Source organism: Thermobia domestica, chromosome 10 (assembly GCF_964235325.1).
Source record: "Thermobia domestica chromosome 10, izTheDome1.hap1.1, whole genome shotgun sequence".
Lineage (NCBI taxonomy): Eukaryota > Metazoa > Arthropoda > Insecta > Zygentoma > Lepismatidae > Thermobia > Thermobia domestica.
The window spans coordinates 203,900,322-203,925,593 of record NC_137463.1 but is presented as its reverse complement, the minus strand read 5'-3'; the positions used below and the strand labels follow the sequence as shown (position 1 = coordinate 203,925,593).

General features: G+C 34.4%; 1 protein-coding gene across 5 annotated transcripts in view; it reads left to right on the top strand.

The window, feature by feature from the left end:
• Positions 1-25,272, top strand: part of LOC145662942 (tolloid-like protein 1) — a 964,318-nt gene that overhangs the window by 865,576 nt on the left and 73,470 nt on the right. For all 5 annotated transcript variants that reach the window (XR_014127127.1, XM_081728975.1, XM_081728973.1 and 2 more), the window contains one exon: positions 1,133-1,310. Coding sequence is in view for 4 of the 5 variants with exons in the window: in XM_081728975.1 (XP_081585101.1) it covers positions 1,133-1,310 (178 nt within the window). In the remaining variant the exon portion in view is untranslated. The remainder of the gene's footprint in view (positions 1-1,132; positions 1,311-25,272) is intronic.

Sequence of the window (25,272 nt, the reverse complement as noted above, 5' to 3'; positions counted from 1 at the left end):
CATGAGATGCATATCGTTCCACATAACTTTCTGTAAATTAGATTAAAAAGAAAATATTTTTATGCTTATATCACTTGAAATGCATTTGAATACGAAACATGTAAAGTAAAAATTGTATTTGTGTGAAAATTATAATTGGACCTGCAGTTAATTAACTGATTGTACGTATTAAAAATAATAATAATAACAATAGTAATAATCCTTTTAGTTAAACGAGTTAAACATACGAGGAAAGGTATTTTTTTTAAATCCAGTGAAAAATTGATTATAACTAAGAAGAACAATATATTATTTAGCGCTAACTGATATATACTCTTCAAAGAATCATCATGAATATTTCCCTAATACAGACTATACTTTTTACAAACGAGAGGAATATCTCGATTATAACGATTCATGATTTATCATGGTTTAATAATACCGTAACATGTTTCTTTTTTACCTAGTACATAATATTTAATTAATAAATTTGAAAAACTTTCAACAATGATCACTCATTTTATATCATTATTTATCCTGATTATCACGGATTTCATTATTGGAGTATTATTTATGACAATAAATGTGACAATCGAGTTATGCCTGTAATTTTATGGTTTTCTCAAAAATGTGTAATAAAATATGTATTCACTAGACAAATCACGGTGCACTAGGTGAACTAAAGTGTGAAAAACTTAGAAATATGAAATGTATTAAGGAAACATTCATACTCTATTGCTTTTGTGAAAAATAATTCCAAATTATCCTTCAAAATACACTATTTAAATATAACCATATAAAATGATTTATATTTTAGTACAATATTTTATTGTGATATTTAAAATGTTGAAAATTAGAACCCAGTTGGAGAGATATTTTACACTTATATTATCTGTTAAATACATAGATTCACTTTTTCAAGACGAGAGAGAAAATGTATTGCTCGCTGTGAACTACAATTACAAGTTCCATCCTATGGAATGTAATATTCCGCAAGTGTTTTCTAAGAGATTTATTTTAAGGAAGTGCCTATGAATATTATCCGTTACGTTATAATAAATACTATTTGTCATATTGAGTATTATTGTTACTTGAAGAGTTGTTCGATGGGAAACATTGTATTTTTCTTTTTCTTCTTTATCTTTTTCCACAGAGTGCGACCGGACGTTCATGAGTCGAGAGGGAGGGCTGCAAAACGGAACTTTCCAAGCCCCCGAACTGTTCAATGCGGAGTTCCACTCCCGCCAGTGCATCTACACATTCGTAGCGCGCCAGCGGGAGAGGGTTCAGATCACCTTCACCTCCTTCAACCTCAGGGGCACTCCGCCAGAGTAAGTAGGACATGTTTTCAATTTTTAAATTCAATTCATTACATAGTTTTATAACTTCTTTACGAAATTGCTAAGAGTTTAGCCAAGCGTTTTTGAGTATTAACTTGTTGAAGGGCTTGGACGAAATAGTCTTATACCAAACTTTACTTGAAAATTAAATTTATACTATCATATAAAAGAGTAAAAATGACTCACTCAACAATCCATATTACTATGTGTGGAAACGTGATATTTAAACAGGAAACCTTGTGTCACGAAAATGAAGGCGGAAGGTTAAAAAATAATTTTTAAAAATACTTATTTTAAGTTATTTTCGAAAAATAGACTATCTCACTATTCCCTGAAGTTATCGAAATGAAACATTGAAAATAACTGAATACGTTTTTCAGTGTTTTCAAAAATTACGTTCTTAAAGAAAGAGGCAATTTCTAAAATATTAAAATTTCACACTCTTTATTCAAGAAATACCTAATGTGAGGATTCGCTTAAGTTAAAGATGTGAAATTCGATATATATATATATATATATATATATATATATATATATATATATATATATATATATATATATATATATATATATATATATATATATATATATATATATTCATTAGAAACGAGCAAGCACGTGTTCCATCAGTGCTTTCAAAATTTTGCTTCTGAAGAGGGACCTTTCTTTATAATATTCAAATTTCCGGTTTTATATTCCTTAAACATCATGGTTCCTGTATGAAGAACGGATACTTCTGCTATTTTATAATTTTAATTTCAAATTTTTAAGGCATTTTACCCACTACAACACCTTTCCTCTACATAACAACTGCGAAACTGATACACGTATGCGTAGTTTTGTTGCTCTGCGAAAACCGGTTTGATACAGTATGTGTCATTGTCTGTAAGTTGTTCCAATGCAAACGGGTCAGCCTCTGTATAATTGTTTTTGTTATAGACTTTAAAATAATGAAACGAAAAATACGTAACAGAATGTCATGACTATAATGATTCTGTGATAAGAAACCAAAATAAATTAGGAAAATACCAAAAATGTACATAGGGAAATCTTCCAGAAATAATTATAATTCTTATAAAAATTAAAATTCTGGATATTTCTATTGATATGAACTTGAAGTTTAAGAGTACATTTTCAACATTCATTCAAAGTTTTGTAAATATTTAATCTGATACGATACCCTAGGTCATTATTATATTATTACACTAACTTTATTCTGTTACAAAATACGGTTTTAAGAATCCTCTATCTCAGCGTTTCCCAACCTTTTTCAACTTGCGGCACACTACGGGTGTAACTTGAATTCTCGCGGCACACTCATAGATATTATTATTTGTAAATATAAAATACCATGGTATTTTTTTTCTGTGATTACTGATCTCCTGGTCACAGAGAAGAAAGCTCGATCACTGGTTTTTCGCCGTGGCAAATCATTATGCTTATTTTTCATTCTAATTTAAAAATAGAAAGCAATTGCAATGAAATATTGGACACAAGTTTTTAAAACTAAGCTTTCTTTTTCGAAAACTATCCAACCTTTCACTAAGAAAAAAAGATCACTAAGTAACGAACGAACAAACAAATCTCTTTTAGTTTTAAAACACAAATGTAGGTAATTTGTATGCATGTTTGCTCTATCGAAAGAATTAAATGATATTTTAAAATTTCAAGTTACGAAATAGTCTGCAGCAATAAAGAAGCAATAATAGGCATAACAATGATAACAAATACTTTTTTCAACATTAAAAATGCACAGAAAAGTAACACGGAATGAAACTTAAAGTTGTAGATTCATATAGAGGTTCATAGTAATGTGAAATACAAATATACATTTTTCTTTGTCTTGCAATTTGATTGCTAGAGAATTAATAATTTGTTTCGATTTCCTCGCGGCACACCAGCAGCCCATTCACGGCACACCAGTGTGCCGCGGCACACCGGTTGGGAAACGCTGCTCTATCTAATAATAATCAGATTGATTCAGAAGAATATAACTTGAATAATTACCAACCAACTGTGATTTCATTCTTCTTGACTTAATCTTTTAACAGTTATATGGACATACATTTACAATAGCAAGAATAGAATAATATATGGAACACAATAAGTAAATGTAAGTACCTTATCAGAAATAGTGGTAATTTGCTAAAAGAACGCATAACACATACATATATCTGCAACATGAATAGAAATGATAGATTACATAAATTATATATTTCAGATGATGCAAAACAAGAAAATTAAATAGTTTAATGCAATTCAAAATTACAATATAAGAATGTTCACTATTCAATTGTTATTTATCTTCTAAACTCATCTCAATATACAGATACATTTATAAGCTATATCGCATTAATAATAATTAATGCCGAATTTAACATACGTGCCACTAATGAAAATAAAATTTAACATCAAATAGCATTTGCTTTAAAATATTATTTTCCTGAATATTAATATAATTGAGAGGTTGATTTGTAAAAAGAAATTTGAATATTTAAAGTGGATATTACTTGTAGGAATTATATTTAACTGTTCAATTAATTTTACTTTGTGAATTTGCTGTTTGAAAATAATACAAAGAGTACTAGAAAAGTTTTGCTATAGTTTTATTTATTTAAAAAAAAATAATTTCCACCGCATTTAACACACGTCTCCTTCTTCCGAAACCAATCGTGGATGATGGAGGAACCAGGTGTCCATTCTTGAATTTGGTCGTAGGTTCTTCATAGATTCGATAACTTTGAACAAACACTGTTCGGTGTAGCTACCATTTAGCTATGACTGTCTTTTATGTGTCCGAAACAACATGTTCCACAATTTCTCTTGATTTGAGAAATATAGCTATCCTTTTCTTCTTTACTGATCAGAATTTTCTGACAGATTGTATCCTCATTATCAAAGACTCAAACTTTGTTCTGAGTGTTGGTCGGCACATCATAATAGTACAACCAAGTCTCGTCACCTGTCACGATGTTGTTCACATATTGAGATTGTTCCTTATCAAACATTTGCAGCATCTCCCGAAACCATATCACACGTCGTGTCATCTGCTCTTCAATCAGACGATGCGGCACCCAGAGAAAACAAAGTTTTTTTTCACCCGAAAATAATAATGCAGAATTGAACAAATTACTGGTGCATTTAGGCCTAAGGTATTCTCAATCTGCAGGTTGGTCACTTGTCTGTCTTCATCAAACATTTTCCTAACAGCAATACTGTTTTCCTCCGTAACTGACGTTCGTGGCCTTCTCGCCCTCTCAGCGTCCTCTAGAGTGAAATTTCCCATTTGGAATTCTCTATACCACCTGAATGTAGTCGTACGATGTGGACAGACATCACCAGTACAAGAGTAATTTCTTCTAAACATTGGTCTACATTTAAACCACGCCCGAATTTATATCGCAAAACTGCTCATATCTCATTTCGTGACCAAGCACTTTTGACCAGTACTGCTCATGAATAACTCACAGACTTGGTGCAACAGTTACTATGCATGAACATGCGTCAGCATGCACCGAGAAGCAGACCCCTGCGACACATGGTTGCGTCGTGTTGCAAAACATTCCTAGTTTCGTTTGTAAAACACTATTTAAAAAGAGATCTTTACTGAGCTAATAATGGGTTTTTATTGAACTATTAAGGTCATCCATCGTATGTAAGATAATAATAAACAATTTAGATTATCTATGGAATAAAGAACAAAAATAATGTACTAAAGTAGTCCATTATACGTAGAACAAAAATATATTAAACAACCAAGGTTATTCATGGTAAGCAGGGTAAAAATAAATTAAAGAGCTAAGATTGTCCATGCTAGCAAACGTGATAATTCAATTGAAGATTGTTTTATACATTGTAACATAAGTAAAATGGAAGACCTAGGTGCTACCTGAAAATGGAAGACCTAGGCGCAGATGGGATGACAATATTAAGATGGACCTCGCAGAGATTGGAATACAAAGTAGAAACTGGATACAGTTAGCTAAGGATAGAAGTCAGTGGAGAGCTTTTGTGAACGCGGCATTGAACCTCCGGTTTCCATAGGCCATAGAGTTAGTTAGTTAGTTAACATAAGTAATATATTATGAATATATCTATGTAGACTGAATCACAAGATAATTAAAGACTACGTAGACAGTATGTCGCAAGAGGAAAAAAAAAACACTTCTACTAGTTGCAATAGAGAAATAAGATCAAAGAGAGAATCTGTTTCTTGGACGCTGATTCCTATCCAAAAGCCATTACGCTGTGCCTCTTTCTGTTATTTGTTCTATGGAGATTGATATTAAAACAATGAGTGTTAATTGATGTTTATTATTTCCGGCTGTAATAGAATAAAATCAGAGATGAAACATATTCTTGCGTGCAGCGTAATTTACCCGCTTGCCAGGGTCGCCAATTTTTCTTAAGAAAAAATCGGGACGGAACAATCGGTGTTAGAGCCCCCCCCCCACCCCGCCCTCGAGACGGCTATACGTACGGGAAGTCATTGAAAACAATGTAAATAATCAACTGAATAACACGAACCTAAATGAACGCGGCACCTAATTTTTTATTTTCCTACACACTGCTCATCACTAAGTATAAGCAATATAGGCCTATGCCACAAATTCAAACCAAAACTGCAATTTTATATATATATATATATATATATATATATATATATATATATATATATATATATATATATATATATATATATATATATATATATATATATATATATATATATATAATCACAAATGAGTGCATAACATTATTAAGGAATTACTGACAAAAAGTACTACTAAAATCAAGTCTTATTCTTTGGCAACAAAAAATTCAAACCAAAACAATTGTAATTTATTTAACATAAACAAAGTTTTAAAAACTATATAGAATGTTTGGTTTTTATCACAAACAAATGAGTACCTTTAAATAATAACTGAAACAGATTATCAACTAAACAGGTCTTTCCCTTGGCTATTCCCTTTGGGAATAACTAAAAATAAAAGATGAAATGCTATTTTTTATGAGTTAAATTAAAACACAAATTTGTTAAATTTATTCTTTACATAAAACTGCTTGCGGGGTGGGGAGGGGGGACTTTCGTACTCTAATGATACCAAGAGCTATGCTGGAGATAGCTTCGCTGTTAGAAGGCTTCCCATGCCGGACAGGTCTTTAGGGATAGGAGTCAGACGAAGAGAAATATTATGGTAATGGGCAGCAGCTCTACAATTACTACACTGAGGCTGAAGATGATTGGCATCGGCAAGGCTCAGATGTGGACAAAAACAGGCAGGACAGGATGTCCTCTATGGCTGTCTCACTGCGAGGTGGAAGGACCTGGGACACCACCACTTTACTCAGTCCCTAGAAAACAACATGGAAAGAGAAATAAGAGAATGTAATATTAGGGAATACGACATTACTGTTTCACAGGGGGTCGACCCCGGCAGTGGAAGGAAACACAGCACGGCCTCCTCGGTCGTCATCAAACGAAACGCCTGCAGGACAGGAACCTGGAATCTGCGATCGCTGTTACAGTGTGGAAAACTGGAAAACCTGAAGAAAGAAATGTAACGCATGAAGATAGATGTCTTGGGAATCAGCGAAGTTAGATGGCCTGATGGAGGAGACATGTGGAGCGGAGACTTCAGAATGATTTACTCAGAAACTGTAAACGGTACAGCAGGAATCGGTTTTGTCTTGAATAAGAAGATAGGAAGAAAGTTATAGGCGGTTGGAAATACAATGAAAGGATAATAATATTGAAGATAGCAACCGAACCGAGAAATATGACGATAATCCAAGTATATATGCCTACATCAAGCTACACAGATGAGGAAGTAGAAGAAATCTATGAGCAAATAGAAGAAGTGTTGATGAAAGTTGAAGACCAGGACAGTTTAATCATCATGAGTGACTGGAACGCAGTAGTCAGCGGCGAAGGCAAAAGAAGAGAATGTAACCGGGAATTTCGGCCTAGGAGAAAGGAATGCGAGAGGTACACGATTAATTGAGTTCTGTAAAAGCCATAACCTGACTGTAACGAACACTCTCTTCGAACAACAACTAAGAAGAAGAAACACATGGACAAGACCAGTAGGCAAAGAAAGATACCAAATAGACTATATACTGGTCCGACAAGCATTTAGAAATCAAGTGAGAACAGTAAGAGTTACCCAGGAGCAGACGTTGACTCAAGACCATAACTTAGTTTTGATGAAGAGCGAACTCCGACTACAGAGAAAACGAGTGGTAGCGCCAAACAAAAGATGGAACACAATCAAGCTAAGAATAGATGAAAACATGAAAAGGGAATTTGCAAATGCGACAGACAAAGAGGCGTCTACGGTAGCTTTAGCAAGTGATGACATCGACTCGAAATGGGAAGCCATGAAAGCAGGGATTACAAAAGCTGCCGACGAGCACATAGGAAGAAAACCGAGAGCCCAATATAAACCCTGGATAACAGCAGAAATATTGGAAATGATGGAGCAAAGAAAACAGTTCAAGATAACAAACCAAGAAGAGGAATACAGAAGGTGCAGAAATCACATCAACAGAGAAGTAAAGAAAGCCAGAGAAAACTGGATAAACAATTTATGCAAAGAAATTGAGGAAAATGTAGTCAAAGGCATACAGAAACGGCATATAGAAAAGTTAGAAAACAGTTCGGTGAGAAAAAGAAAGGCACAGACATTATCATAGACAAGAATGAGACAACGTTAAGAGGAGCAGATAACAAGAAGATGGAAGGAATACATTGAAGAACTCTACAAAGGAGACAGGGAGAACGAAGAAGAGATAGAGAAGGAAGAAGACGTCGATGAAAATGAATTAGGTCCATCAATTTTACAGAGCGAATTTGGCAATGCTTTGGAGAAAATGCAACATGGTAAAGCCCCAGAAATAGATCAAATACCAACGGAAGTGATTAAGAATCTCGGAATAGCAACAAAAGAAGAAACTATTTAATCTTATTAATGAAATGTACATCTCGGTGAAAAATACCAAGAGATGTCGAGAAAAGCATATTGGTATCTATCCCGAAGAGGAAGGGCGCACGGAAATGCGAAGAACACAGAACGCTAAGTTTGCTTTCCCATGCATCAAAAATATTTTGCAAAATTATCGCACAATGAATAGAGGGGAAGATCGAAGTACGGTTATCGGAGGACCAGTTTGGATTCAGGAGGAAAAGAGGAACAAGGGAAGCAATACTGAGTCTACGGTTGATCACGGAACAGCACATCAGAATAAATAAACCAATTGTGATAGCATTTGTAGATATAGAAAAAGCTTTTGACAACGTAGATTGGAATGTCATGTTCAGAGCGTTGAAGAAGCTGAGAGTAGATTACAGAGACAGAAGAATAGTATACCAACTTTATAGGAACCAGACCGCTGTTATAGGAAGAGATCAGAAGGAAGCAAGAATAAGTAAAGGAGTGAGGCAAGGATGTGGACTTTTACCTCTCCTGTTCAACGTCTATACAAAAGAGGTTATGAAAAAATTCTTGGATAAAAACGAGAAAGTCGTAGAAGTAAATGGTCAGGTTTTCAGCACAGTAAGGTTTGCTCATGATAGCATTGATAGCGGAGAACGATGAGGACATGCAGGAAGCACTTTCAAGCTTGAACGACCAACTGGAAAAAGCATGCAAAATGAAGATAAATAAGAAGAAAACGAAAGTGATAAAGTACACAAGAGCAGGACAGAAAGGGGCAAACGTGTGGCTAGAGAGAGAAAACATCGAAGACGTTAAGACGTTTCCCTATTTAGGAAGTCTAATATCCTCGGTCGAAAGAGGTGAAAAAGACGTAAGTTCCAGAATAGCACAGGCTAAACAAGCATTCAATAGGAAAAGAGGACTACCAACATCAAGAAATGTGTCGCTGGACGTTCGTAAACGATTTATTAAGACACTGGTATGGAGCGTGCAGAGACGTGGACATTGAGAAAAGCTTAAATATCCAAGCTGGGAGCATTTGAAATGTGGTGTTGGCGCAGAATGCTGCGCATATCATGGACCGAAAGGAAAAGGAATGAAGACGTACTAAAGGAAGCTAATGAAGGACGACAGGTCATGAAGATAATACGTAAAAGAAGGAACAGCATGCTTGGCCATCTTATTCGACACTCCGATTGGATCACTGTGCTGATAGAGGGACAGGCAGAAGGAAAACCAGGAAGAGAAAGTCCAAGGATAGCATATCTAGATGCAGTTACGAAGAAGAGGCCTTATCAAAGTATAAAACAGCTCTCCCAAGCGAGAGAAAAATTTTAAAATTTCCATGTTGCCCACCAACTATGGTTGAAGTGAACAAGACGAATACATAAAACTGTGCGTGTAGAAGAATAAGTTATTCCTTTGTCAAAAAAATGGCCCAGTAAAATATTAATTAACTTTGAAAATCGATAAGTCGGGACAATATGCGTCCGGACGAGTGTCCGGTCGGGACGCGGGGCAAATCAGTCAGAAATCGGTACAGTCCCGTTAGAACCGGAACGGTTGACAACCCTGCCGCATGCATAGGCACTCGGTTCGATTAATGAGAACTCCATGAATAAATGTTACTTTTATTTTTAATTTTTTTTTCTATCTGCAAATTCAACGTTAACTTTGATAATTAAACTACTGATACAAAAGCCCAAAAACATATGTAACAAGCATGCAAAGAAAGGTTAATAGAACACGTAATATTTTTATTAAGGAGCAAAAATTTTTAGTACTACAAAACAACAAGGAATATAATAGTATTCGCAGCAATTGCACGTTTTGATTAATTTGATTTAAAGTCGCAATAATTACGTAAAATGAACACACCAAACATGCAAAAAGCAAATATTATAATACAAACATAATGTAATTCTGATAAATTTAAACTTTTTTTAATTCTAAATGAAACGTACTTACTTGAATTTCCAAATGGACGTCGCCAAATATTCATGTTTGAACAAGTTATGGTTAAAGCACAAATAAAGAATTCCACGACTTAAGGGAGAAAAATAATAGATTACAATTTAGCAAACGTTGGGCTAAATAGTTAGCCTCGCATAAAAGTGAATATTTCTATTTCTAAATTCAATCCATCGTATAAAAGTGAATATTTCTATTTCTAACTTCAATCCATCGTATAAAAGTGAATATTTCTATTTCTAACTTCAATCCATTTTACTTTCTTTCAATTTAACTTATTTTAAAGTAATTTCTAAAGGGAACTAAAAACGCTAATCTTCCGAATCCTTACCTGCAGTGATGCCAATTCCTTTAGAGCCGTTTTCCCTTCACAAGCTTCAGAATTTCCCTTTTCCGGACAAAATTTCCCTTCATCCAAACCGTTCAAGTACTTAGTAAACGTATTTTTAATCGTTTTCGCTTCTACCCCCTCACCCCAATCTTATAACCACATACAAGCAGATACCTGACAACCTTCCTTTGAGCTTACGCAGAATTTGAACTTGATTTGTTGTTTAGGTATCTAAGGCGTCGCGATAGAGGAGGGGAAAGGATATGGAAAGGTGTAGGCCAGGACTTATGTTAAAGGTGCAATCTGTGCATTTGCCTGGTGTGACTGAGGAAAAACCCTATAAATACCTCTGTCAGGACGGACAACCTAAAGAAATCATAAAAAATGTAAAATGAATATTATGTAAATTTAATTTTTATCCTAGACATCATGATAGATTTTAATATTAATGTAACCTAAGGTACAAAGAAAATATTAAGTATATATTTGGTATGTACTTACTTAAGAACAGCACTCCCATATTTACTGAAACGAATACGAACAGTTACAAAGAAAACTCTAGTTGCTACTGTCTTTGGCTGTACACGAGGAATGTTCGTAAGCACAATACAAAGTTTAGAGATGCGGAATTCTTAAGAATTAATAATTCTGTGCGCACAGTCACCAGAAAATTTGTAAAGTTACACAAACACACATACACTAATGACCCAGTATTCGCCCATATATACATATTTACATTCACGACACGCAGATTTTCTTCTCTTACATCGATTAATCCTCTTCACAATCAATTTTCTGGTTGGGAAAAACATCTTCTGATTGGGAAAACCAAACTTACAATAGTTGGAGTGATAATTTAATTGAGAAATATTTCATATTATTGCATTGCATTTAATTCAACAATGGGAAGATTAATTTTGATAAAAGATTTTAAATAAGCATTGTTGTAATGTTTCGAATTTAACTAAATGTTGATCGATGTGTAATGTTGATAAATATTAACGAATGCAAAGCAAGATAACTTGTGAGAATTTATGTGAAATATGTGCAACGGATTATGTTTGGAACAAATAAGATGTTGAATTTATACTGAATTTTAATGAGATTAATCAGATACGTAAATATGTTCAATCTATAAATGATTGAAGAGAGGTTCAAATTTCCCTGCAGTATTGAGAGATTACAAGCAATTTCCCTTTTTCCCTTTTCTCCAAAATTTACTCGAAATTTCCCTGCACCAAGGGAAATTTCCCTTCAATTGGCATCACTGCTTACCTGTCACTCCAACTGAGTTGTAAACGCCCGCCACTCGAGGTTTACAATTCAGCCAGCAGATGGCGAACCAATCAGTGACGAGATAGTCAAGGCTAAGACAAGGCTCACCCTAGCGTTAAAAACACGAACCAATTAATCAAGGCGAAATTCACGTTACATGCGGGCGGAATCCATATCAAGTAGCCGCTTGTCGCTATCTGTTTCCATTTTTATGCATTTTGTTGTTAGTGTCAAAATAAATACTGTAGATTTTCACCACTTCCGGCTTGAAAAGATAGGTAAAAAGCGAGACAAAACTCATTCTTTTGACATTGAATTTGTGTCCTAAACAACTTGTCGATATCTTTTATCATTTTTGCTTTATGGAAAAAGTATTGAAACCGGAAGTACTAATAACGTTCACCCTTCTGATTTTGGTAGAGTGTTGCGGGTGGTATATTCTCTTGGGACACTGACTCGATTGTTTAAAAAAATGCTTGTCACTATTTATTACCGTCCTATGACGATCAGCGTTGAAACAAGAAATGGCTAATTAGTAGCACTTCCAGTTTGACTAGAGGATTAACGGAGAAAATGGAATCTAGCACTCCTCGTTATCTCTTATCGCTTTTGCTTTATAAAAATCGATGTTGAAACCGAAAATATTAGTAAAATTCAACCAATTCCGGTTGCGAGTTGAGGTTGCGGGTTGAGGCGACAGGCGATATGTTCCCTTGGAACACTGAATCGACTGCAGAAAACCTATAATCGCTATCTATTACCAGTTTTGTTCTATTGCAATAAACATTGAAACTGGAAGCCACTTCCAGTTTGATTTGAGAATTAACGGAGGAGATGAAACCTATTCTTGGGACGCTGAATCGATTGGAAGAAACCGTTTCTTTATATCTTTTACCATTTTTGCTATGATACTTATCGACAGATGGACGGGCATTGCTGTTCTATAAGACTTCTGGCGCTTATGCATGCATAGTTTGGAAGTCTCATAAGTGATTTCGAAAATTTTATACATTAGGCACAAAGTAACTTTATTTTTGTTCTGAAGAATTGGAAAATAGATACATAGAATGATTTGGCGAGACGGTACTCTATTACTAGTCACAGTGTTACTATGCTATCATTATCAACTCTCTTTAACTCAAAGAATCTCTTCAGTTCAGAACAGAAGTATTTAGCCAGAAAATAGGGTCTGCAGATGTTCGTCTTGTGTGCATTTCAGCATTGTCTATTCAGATCTCAAACACATCCTTCTAAACAAACACATCTGGCTAGATAACAAAGAACACTCCTCAAAGTTCAAACTTTGTGTTTCATTAGCAAAAAATGAATAAGAGATCATCTAATTATCTAGCTAAAACTTATTTCAAGTACTAATCTTTTTAAAAAATAAATTCGTACTAAATGTCTCAATATGTTACTTCAAGATATTAGTTTTGTTATTTTTATTTATTTATTTATTTATTTATTAGATGTTACATGAAACCTATATTTTCCGTTTGTAGTTGTACCAGTAGCTTAACGACCGATAATATACTGTATATCTAATTATTAAGTGGTTACACTAATTACATTACCTATTTAAAAAATCACTATATAGCTCTTGCATCCCACACAATCCTCGACGTATTGAAAAAAAAAAGTACTAAATAAAATATTATTTAATTGAAACGAAATACAGTGTACAGTTTAAATAATCTATTTGCAGAAAGGTATGTAATAAAGTTCAGGATAGTTTTAAACTTAATAGCAATGTTTGTGATATTTTTTAGAGAACTGATTTTTACTTCTAGTTGTTTTAAATTCATTTCATTGGGGAGATAATTTTCTGGTGCCGCTTCCAAGTACTTAAAAGATCTTTGACTGTATCAGCATTTGCTCATTTTCGGAATCACTAATCGTCATCTTTCTACACCCAGGCAGAGTCTCAAGTTGATCTTGAGGACTGATCCTCTGTCTGGGTGTAGAAAGATGAAGATGTATCGCGCAGATTGTAAAAAATATTTTATTAAATATAAATACTTTAACCTCGAATAGTGAAGAGTGGAACCAACATTTATATGAATTAAGCATACACATGCTAGTCTATTCGCTTCATAAGTGACGGTTGTATCGTTGAGCCACGCTATATCCTTCTATATATTTATATAATTGTTCAGTTCCAACATCAATGTTTAAAGTAGATGAAACACTAATGTTTTCCTCATTTTAATAATTATAATGTACGTTTTCCCAATTTATGAACTAAGCACATAAAATCTCAATTACACTGTGTTACAGTAATTTTGATTCCTGAAAGTTATGCGGTGTACCAGGCAGGCATCCACCCCCAAGCTCTGGAAAAGACCTTAGTTTTTGCTCATCGTCCACAGATTGCGGGAAATTGTTGTTTCTTTTTCTGTGTACGACGAAAATTTCCCCGAAAAGGGAAATTTATTTTCCTTAGTTTGGCAACACTGCGAATTGTTTTATATTTTTTGTTTGGCAACAGTGTCATGTGTTGATAAGGCATAACTCATTTCGTTGTTGCTTGTTACAAAGGTATTGTGTGTTGAACTTTAAAGATAAGAAAGCGGTGAGAAGAGATTTAAAATAAGGAATGAGTGTTCTATTGATTGTTCCTTATATCAGTGAGTGCTGTGTTTTCCTGAAATAATACGAAACGTCAAATCATATACATTTACAGAGATTAGACGAACAAAGAACAAAACAAAGATATTGTGTGTTTCTCACATAACGCCGTTGATTTCATCATGTCACGCCGATGTATTAATGACAATAATGTATTTTATTACGTGTGCGGAAAGTTCCCCTTGAAATCGCAAAGGAGAACCATTACTCCTACCATCAAGATGTGCTATAAACTCTTATTTTGGATGTGCAAGCGGGGATCAAGACAAAAGTTAGTCACCCCCACATTTGCTGTTCAACTTGTGCTGTTGACCTTAGATCACGGCTGGGGGGCACGGTGGCTCAGTGGTAGAGCGTTCATCTCCGGTGCTTGGGGTCCCTGGTTCGATCCCAGCTCGCGCCGTGTGGACCTTGTGGTGGACAAACATCGTGCTCGTGGGTTTTCTCGGGGTTCTCCCGTTTCCTCCCACTTTCTTCATTCCACCATTTCTCTCATCATCACCGTCTCCTTTAGCCTAACCGGCATAACCGTGGGACGTAAAACTTAAAGATTTCATTTCATTTTTAGATCATGGCTTAAAGGGGAGAAATATTCAATGGTATTTGCTGTCCCAATGATATGGAGAGAGCCAAGAGTCCATGTAACAGGCTGCTATTTCTGTTTAACAAACATTTTAGGACATACATCTAAAACTAAGAAGAAACGTCAAATCATATACCATCAAAATTGTTTACCCAAATCTGCCCTCGGCCCTGAGACCGGTTCCATATTCAGTAGACCTTCCTGTACCAGAGAAACCAGATAATTATGAATTGAACATTAGTGACGAATCTGACAGAAGATGCTGTGATGAGTTCTGAGGTTGCACCTCAAGATACAGAGTATATTCCACCAAATTCAAATGCGATTCATAAAATGACACAGTGTGAACCAAATGATGTTATACGGGATTTAGAATTGCCGAAAAGGAAAGCAGAACTACTTGCTTCTAGGATGCAACAATATAATTATTTGGAAAAAAATATGAAAATTTCAATATATCGTTATCGTGAAAAAGAATTGATACAATTCTTTTCCACAAGTGACAGTGTTTCTTACTGTAACAACATTGATGACCTATTCAGTGTGTTAGGATACGAACATAAGCCAGATGAATGGTATCTCTTCATTGATCCATCGAAGGTAAGCTTAAAAGTTGTCCTTCTTCATATTCTTTGTGATTTACCTTCCATCCCTATTGGATATTCCACATGCATGAAAGAATCCTACGAAAACCTGAAGAATCCTACGAAAACCTGAAGATTCTGCTTGATTGTGTGCAGTACAGCAAATACTCGTGGAAAATATGTGGAGATTTTAAAGTTATTGCTCTGTTACTAGGGATGCAAACAGGCTATACAAAATTTTGCTGTTATCTATGTGAATGGGACAGTCGTGCATTATACGATAATTACGTTGTAAAAGACTAGCCTCGTAGAGAATACTATTGAGTGGGAGAAAAAATGTGGCACATCAACCTCTTATTGAGCCACAAAACATTATTTTGCCTTTTTTACACATTAAACTTGGGGTAATGAAAAATTTTGTGAAGGCAATGGATCAAAACAGTGAACAGGGAACAGTGAAGCATTGGACGAAAATTTCCTTGTATTAGTAGCATGAAGCTCAAAGAAGAAATCTTCACCAGTACTCAAGTCAGAGAACTTATGCACGATATAACATTTTATGAACTCTTGGAAGGCACTGATAAGTTTGCATGGGAAGCATTCTGTGCAGTTGCTGAAAATTTCCTCGGTAGAAAAAAAGATCCAAACTATAAGGAAATGGTTCAAAACCTAATCGATGCCTACCGGACGATGGGTTGTAGTATGTCTTTAAAGATTCACTTTCTGAATAGTCATATTAATTGTTTCCATTCTAACTCAGGCCATGTGGGTGATGAACATGGTGAAAGGTTGCACAAAGGCTTAGCTACCATTGAGAAGAGGTACAAGGGTAAATGGATACCTCCAATGTTGACAGATTTTTGTTGGTTCTTAAAAAAGGGAGACAAAACAATATCACAACAGGTCTGCTTCTTGTTCAAAGTGGTTTCATTAAAGCAACAAGAGTTTTAGAATGTATGACGTTAACGTTCAGATATTTCCAACTACCTGATTTGAATAAGCAATGCAATGGTACAAATAAATGTAAAATTAAATATTTTTCTGTTTTGTGACTGCTTTGTAATATATGCTCTGGTACCTATTTTTCTTAGTTTCACTTACAAAATGCAAAACTTTGCTCTAATCTGAGTGTAATTTTAAAAATAAATTGAATTTAAAAAATTGAAATAATGTATTGTATTTCATGTTACCCATAAAATTTCGTATTGATTCATGTACAAAGGTATATTGCAATATTTTATATACACTAACCGTTACTGTTTCTCGAGAATTGTGGATGATAAAGCAAATAAATGTAAAATTAATCATTCCTTCTGTTTTGTGACTTATGCTCGGGCACCTATTTTTTTTCTTACAAAATGCACAAATTTGCACTAATTTAAGTGTAATTTTAAAAATAAATTGAAATAAAACAATTGCAATACTGTATTATACTTCATATTATCCATAAAATTTCCTATTGATTCATGTACAAAGGTTATTTTATACACTAACCTTTACTGTTTCTCGAAAACTGTGGGTGATAGAGCAAAACTAAGAACAGATCCTAAATCAGGAGGTCAAAATCTATAAAGATCACCTTCTTTCATCGAGGAAGCAAAAATAAACTTTGAAATTTGTAACACAGTGAATTCTCCAATTTTTTCTGGTACCCCTTCATGATCAAGTGGATAACGCATCTTCTTTCTTCATGCGCGGCCCTGGGATTGATAGATCTCCGTTGAGAATATTTGCCCTGAAAAATAGCCGAGTAGTGGTTTGTATTTTACCTTATGCAACAGGTTCCATCTTATGTAGTATCAATGCCGGAAAGAGGTATTAAACTTTAATTAATAAGTCAATCAAAACACGTTTTCTAATATCCATATCGAATATTTTGCAGTTGGTTAGCAATAGGAATGTAAATGCAGATGAGCGGCAAATGATATATTATAGCTTTGTTTGTGACAGTGTATCGACGTTATCAGTGCCAGATATAAGCTATAGCTTAGGGCCTAACTTTCTTGGGGGCCCTAAAAACCTAAAATAAAACAGGACTGAGGACTTACATTTTCAAAATGTAAGATAAAAAATCAAATACAAAAAAACTACATATAGCAATAGTGATTTGTCTTGTATAGACTCCTATGATGTAAATAATAGAGCCCCTTCTGCTCGTATGCTCCCTAAAATATCAATAATTTGATCATTTGTGTATATAGGGTACCTACCTACGTTCTGCATGGACTGATTGCACAGCTGGATATATAAAGGACCTCATTATCTTCAACGTTTAGGGCCTCATCGATTTTAAATCCGGCTCTGGACGTTATGCTGACATAAAATATAATAATTGACTTTGGAAATTGTCCATAGTCTGTATTTTTCACATGTAATGCGTAAGGTAACTTTCAAACACTTTATTTGTAATTCTTCTGATATACACAATGATACAATTAATTCAGAAAATAATGATAATTGATCATATCGTTGTCTTTGATAAATTACTACGCAGACTTACTTACTTTCCAAAACATCATATATCGCCTTTTACTTTGAGTAAACCATGCTGACGTGAGTACAGGAAATTTAAAGAGAAATAGAATATGATTGTACGTAACTTAGAAAAAGTCCATCAGGAAAGAAGCAAACCATTGTACATAATTTTTTCTATTATTTTTTCTATTACTATTAGAAAAGAAACAAGCCTACAGAAATGAATGGAAGAGTGAACATTTCTAGTTTCTTCTAATCTTGTTTATATAAAGGCTTTTTTCCTACAAGTTTTAAATCGATTACATATTTTCCAACATGTAAACATGTAGAGTTCATTTCCAAACATGATGTCCTCAGCATCAGAAGACATTTGTAGAACTCACCTACCGACATTTTCTTAACGTTGAATGAAGTACAAAAATTCGAAAAGTGGCCCTTAGTTGAAGACTTACTGACATCTTACAGTTATATCCCCAACGGGAATTTAACTTCATTCAGAAGAAGGTATGTAACGAGGACTTTATATTTTTAAATAGAAATATTTTTAAAAAATGGCACTGTCAGTGAATACTAATACTTCGGATTGACAAAGAATTTAGTATGCTGGAATTATTCTAAATGCTACGAATGAAATTCAATCCTAAATTTAGTTTGGTTTAGTAATTTCGTTTCGCTGAGAAAGTCGGGGAAGCTTAGAACAGACAGCTAAACTTTAGATGAAAAATATGATACTGTATTTATCATCATATAGTTCATCATGACTTTTCATTAATTTACTACATATACTAACGGGAAAATATTAAAATTATTTAACTACTAATTAGCTTTATTATGCTTTATGTAAAATATCAAATCTTTTTTTCTTAAAAGAAAAAATTCCTCATAAAATATGTTTACAGATAATAACTCGCTCTCGCAAAATACGAGAGTTCAAATTGAGCTTGTAATTACTGAAAACAGAACACTGCTGCTTTGATGTTGATATAATTAAGGAGAGAAGAGAACAAACAGAGACAGAGATGGAGAAGATGATGGGTCGTAAGGGGAGAGTTCAACGTATACATTTCTTGTGTGCCCCCGAGTGCATGGTTTTTGTGATTATTGTTGATTCATGCATAAAGTCAACGGTGTTTAGATATACTAAAGCAGCAGTTTGAAATTTAAATGTTTTTCTCAGAAATCATTAGATACCGCAGAGGAGGAAATAGTGTTTTTTTTTTTTTTTCAAAGCAGTGAGTTTATACTAATAGTGCTTTTCTCAGAGAAGGGTCAAATAAACTACTACTAACTAACTAACTCTATGGCTTGTGGAACCCGGAGCTTCAATGCCGCATTCACAAAAGCTCTCGATTGATTTCTATCCTTAGCCAACTGGATCCAGTTTCTACTTTGTATTCCTATTTCTGCGAGATCCACCTTCATACTGTCCTCCCATCTGACCTATGTCTTCCTAATGGTAGTTTTCCAATTGGATTTTCAGCCAAAACTTCGAGAGCGTTCCTACTTTTTTTCCATTCTGGTTACATGACCTGCCCATCTGAGCTTCCTAGATTTGATTACCCTAACAATGTTTGGTAAACGGTATAAATTATGTAGTTCCTCATTGTGAAGTTTCCGGTTTTCCTCATTCCCATTCCTCTTGGGACCGAATATTCGTCTTAGGATCTTGTTCTCAAATACTTTCAGTCTACGTCTACTATATCTATTATATTACTATATCTTAAAAAAATCTTTCTTTCTTTGAACCTTATATATAAATATACTCTCCTGTGCATATAAATATACTCTCAAACACTGACGGCGATTGGACGTTAAAAGTAGGAGGACAAGACATGGTTTGAATATTTGTATACCAATGTTAGTTTTCCTGGTTGTTTCTAACACTGTTTGATGAAAGGTTGTGTAACTAATAGGATACTACCTTTCTTCAGTTAAAATATCATATTTCATATTTTATTAAGTAAATTGACAAAAGCAACGCAAGTAGATACTAGCCCTTTGTACTCTTAAACAACGAAATTGTAGGAAGAGATTTGATTCCTTGCTAATGAATATCTTAAAATTCTGTCTGGAAAATAGTGTGATTCTGTAGTGGAAAATAGTTAGACAAATTTGCAAAACAAATAAATAGAAAGGATAACAATATTAATCATACTAATGAATAATGAGGCTTGTTTTGTAAAAGTTATAGTGAAACTAGGCAGTGTTTGTACGTACCAGACATGTTTTTGGGGGCACTGACCCCGGAGGAGAAAATAATAATACGTTTATAATATAATAATAAATAGAATAGTACCGTATGAAAGTAATATGTGCCCCTCCGAATACTAAATGGGTGTCCTCCCATCTTGCCTAATCCCATCTCGCCTAACGATTTATCAGCCGCTGATATCTCCAAGATAAGAATCTCCGCCATTCTAGGCGAGATGGGAGTTCCAATCTTGCCTACTCCCATCTTGCCTAAGATGTAAGAAGGGAATTTCTGCTCTAAAGAGGGAATTCCTGTACTAGTATTAACGACCAACACTAAGAAATTGTGAAATCATACGCACATTTCAGAAAAGAAATAATCTATGTATTAATCTTTCTACATAAGAAAATCAATAATCTAGTTTCAGTATGTTTCAATGAATATTTGCAATATCTGTTAACTACAATATGAATATATAATAAGCACTATACAACAAGAAAGCACATTAATGCTCATGTAACAATGATTTGCCCGATGAAATAGTATATACACACAGAGAAAGAGAGAAGCTACCCTATGTGAACGTTATGGGATACTGCGTTAAGGTAAGTGAACAAATCAATATTTCCGCTCACTAGTCTTTGTTTTAAGTTTTTTAGCCTTTCTTCAATTATTCTCCACTTCTTCTTTTGTTTTGTAGGGGTATTGCCCAGCTCCAACATTCTTATAGCTAATTCATTCGAAGCTTGCTCTTCTTGTAAGGCTTGGATACATGAAAATGTGTTGGGATGGTGTCCTGGAAATTTTCTGTTCCATTTCGCATGCCATCCTTCCGCCGGATTGTTCGTCCTTCTACTATCAGTTTTGAAATGATTCCACATCTTGCTGGAATGAATAAAAAGGTGATATAATCTTGAATACAGACAGACATAAGTATATACCTAAATAAAGGACACAGCCTTTAGAGGAACTAGTCCCTGTGGTAGCATTATAAGAAATAAGTAAAATTATACTAGCTACATACTACCACCTACGTAAACAACACATTTGATATAAGCAGAAAAAAACTCAAATCACAGCATAAGATTAATTACAGTTAATAAAGGATTTTAGGTGCACAATACTAGTTTATACTATTAGATGTTCTGTCTACTTTGTCACGGCTGATAGAATTTTTCTTGTCATATACAAATTTAACTATGAATATTAATATATGCAACTATCAAATAATATTCTTATAATTTAAGCAGTTCTTTATTGTAACTCTGTATGATCAATATGATCAGTAGCTTGCTCTAACGAACCTGATGTACATATCATAATTAGATCAATTGAAAAACAAGCCTTGAATACTTAGGGTGGAAATAATGCTCCACATTCGTCCAACCAAGTGTCCACCAGATAGTCGTGAAAGGCTTCTTTATTACGAACGTCGGGTGCATTTTCCTGAATGTATAGGAATGCATCACTAACATTATCTAATGGGACGAGGGGAAGCGCTGCTGCACGCCGAACCCATTTCGTAACCTCTTCATTTTCTTTATAGTAACAAACTAGTCCCAGATCTTGCACCTTCCTCCATACACACTGAGTGAAATGAAAGAAACACCCTCTCACGCTAACGTTGGGAAAAGACAACGTAAGTGCATTTATCGCAGCCGTTTCAAAGTATGTCGTGACACATTTCAGTTCTAAATTCATACCATTTTCTGATGCCTTTGCTTTTATCAAAGTTAGCAAACGCAGGTATGTTTCCTGGCTTTTATTTTGAAGAAGACAAAACAATAGTGGAAACATCTGCCCTAAGTACTTGCCGTGAAAAGTGTATAATTGGGTGAAAAGACGCGGTGCAGACTTAAAAGTGGCATCCATCAGCACGTTCTCACTCATACATAATATTTACAAGTTTTCACTTGTACCAAAAACCTGGAAATAAAACAAAAACGTGTTAAAAAAAAGGTAGATTCACATTTTAAAAAAGTCACCCCTGCACAATAATTTCAAATATCTAATACACAAATGATTGTTTCTGATTATATATAAAATGATTTGCTAGTATGTAATGGTTTCCTGTAATCTAGAAATAATTACAAGCCTTCATAAACGAACTCAGAATTTTGGTAATATGAGTGCAGTTTGGCGACGGATTATACAGAATAAAACAAAAATCAATTCTGTACGTAATAAAAATGTTTATGGGGGAACGGTTGCTCAGTGGTAGAGTGCTTACTTCTGGTATGTGGGTTCCCTGATTCGATCCCCGGCCAAGTGAGTTTGTGGTGGAGAACACCATGTCTGTGGGTTTTCTCCGGGTACTCCCGTTTTCTGCCACTTTCTCTTTCCACCAATTCTTCCATCATCATTCACTTGCTTTAATTATCGTTTTCCTTAGCCTAAAGGGCATAATCGTAGGACATTAAACTAAAAGATTGCATTTCAAAAACGTTTATGTACATATTTAAAGAAAATGCATACATGGTTACACGACCTGTTAGCTATAGATGAATTCAAAGAAATATCTGAGAAAATCTAAGTGTGCAAGAGTATACGTTTCACAATTTAATGTATAAGAGATTTTATAACGACATTCTTGTATTCAATGGAATTGCATTCCTTAATTTGATTAAACGGAAAGTAAAGTACTGTATAATAAAATAAAATATAATAGAGACTTAATCATTACTCAAACTTAGCCAAACACAGAAAAGATTAAAACTGAATGAATTGTTGTAGGACAAATGAAAACCGGAGTTAACGTGAATGTTGTTACACCCGCTGCAACCACTGTGTCGCTGTCTATGTAGGACTTTTAATCATTCGGGTTAATGAAGTAAAAATTAAAAAGATGAAACTCACAATAATTCGGCTAGAATCCTGTTGGTCGTCAATCAAGAGAAAATCTCTCCCATCACTTGTTTGTCGCCATCTTCCTTCTATGCTCAACTCCTCTATTGTCTTGGGTAGCGTGGGTAAACATTTATTTCGAGTTCTGTACAAAGAACTTTTAATACCAGAATAGTTAGGAATTTCCGGCAGCACTTCTACAGAAATACTTCCTCTAGTCGTTTCTCGGATGCAACGAACAAAATAAACAATATTTAGATTCTAACTTTAGGTGATGTGGCGTCATTTGCTAGCATGGAGAAAATTTCTGTTCAAGTACATCGGATACGGTCATTGAAGCTTGCAAAAGTGTCTACGCGTTATTTATGGATGTGAAACTGTTAGGCTAAACTCGATTCTATTCAATGCATTGCAAATCCACCTTATATATATGTGAAAGGAGATGAAGGATATGAAATGTAACATTTCAAGCAGTATTAAAATACCAAATTTGAGCCAAAGCTATTCCTGATCTCCAAATTCACAGTGCATAAATTGTGGTTCATGACACTTGATTGTACTTTACAATCGGCAAAATAATACATAGACATGGGTCACCCCCGACTAAATCCCTGAAAAGTCTCTTTTAATCCTTATTACGAAGCAAATAATATTTCTTCGCGCTTCCACATTTGAAGTTTGCAATCTCAATTAATGTGGAAAAAGTTGTTCTTGGAATGAAGAAGATTTAATATACAGGGATTAAATTACTCTGATAGAATATTAGGACACTAAAATCCAGACACTATAAGTAGTGAACCGTAGTCTATGACTTTTTTTTTTGTATAACTTCTATTCGAATAGTAGTGAGGGCAAGCTCGCTATTGAGGCTCTTTTTTTAAATACTTTTGAGCGACGATAGGACATATGATTATATTATGCCGAATCGACAGGAAAAGCATCTCTTCAAATCCAATATTTTAATCCTCCTTAAAACGTTACATTTTTAATCCTTTTTAAAAAGCCCAAATCATATGGATTTGTAATGAATTGAATGGCATCGAGCTATGCCTAGCACTTCCACATGGCCATAAATAACGCACCTACTGGACCTTAGGTATTTTTGCACATAACCAGCAATGGCTGGATTTGACGAACTTGAGCAGAAATTTTAGACTAAGTATAGAATTGCTAACCTTCTTTCGTGTCAAATAGTATGGTACTACTACACTGATTCTCAAAATTAACAAAAGTTGTTACACTGGAGGTTACCTTAATATAAATGTGTACGGCTAATTCAGATTCCATCCAAATAATTACATATGTAAGACTCTGACAACATTTGGTTTTAGTTTACTTAACATACCTATATATTGCTGGCACAGTAGAGGTAGGATTTCTTCTTATTTCTTCTTTCATTTTGCTTACCAATATTTTCCCTCGTTTCCTTGCAGTATTGGGCTCATGTGCATGCAGACCCGACGTACGCACAACAGAATCTTCCACTAGAACAATAGTAGCCTTACAACCTTCACTGCACTTCCAATAGGTTTTATTACCACAAACTCTATTAATACGATATATGTACTCTTCATAACACACTAACTTCTCACCGCGTATACTCTCCAAGTGAGTCACAGCCATGTTTAACTACAACAATCTCATAAAGTGTATCTGCTGCTACTTTTATATATATCATCAGCACAATTCATTAAAAGTATATATTTTTATCCTGTTTCTGATTGGCTCCTGTCAGCCAGTCATCTTCCAGTATTCCCAAAACAAGCTAAAAGTGAACTAAATTCACTAAATCGCCTTCCTCCCCTGTGCTTTCTTGTTGTGTAGTGTTTATTATATATTTATATTCTAGTTGACAGAGATTCCCAATATTTTATTAATTTATTTAATCTTATTTTACATGGTGAAACTAAGGCTAATCATGCCTTGTCTACCACTTGATCATGCAATCATCAGAATTAATATGACAATACGAAGTATTTATAAAATAATAATTGAAATGACGAACATTGAAATCACAACAAAAATTACATTCACAATCACACACACATATATATGTCACATTCACACATATATTATTACAAATAAACATATAATACAAAGTATTTTCAGATATATTTAGGGAAGAAGAGAAAA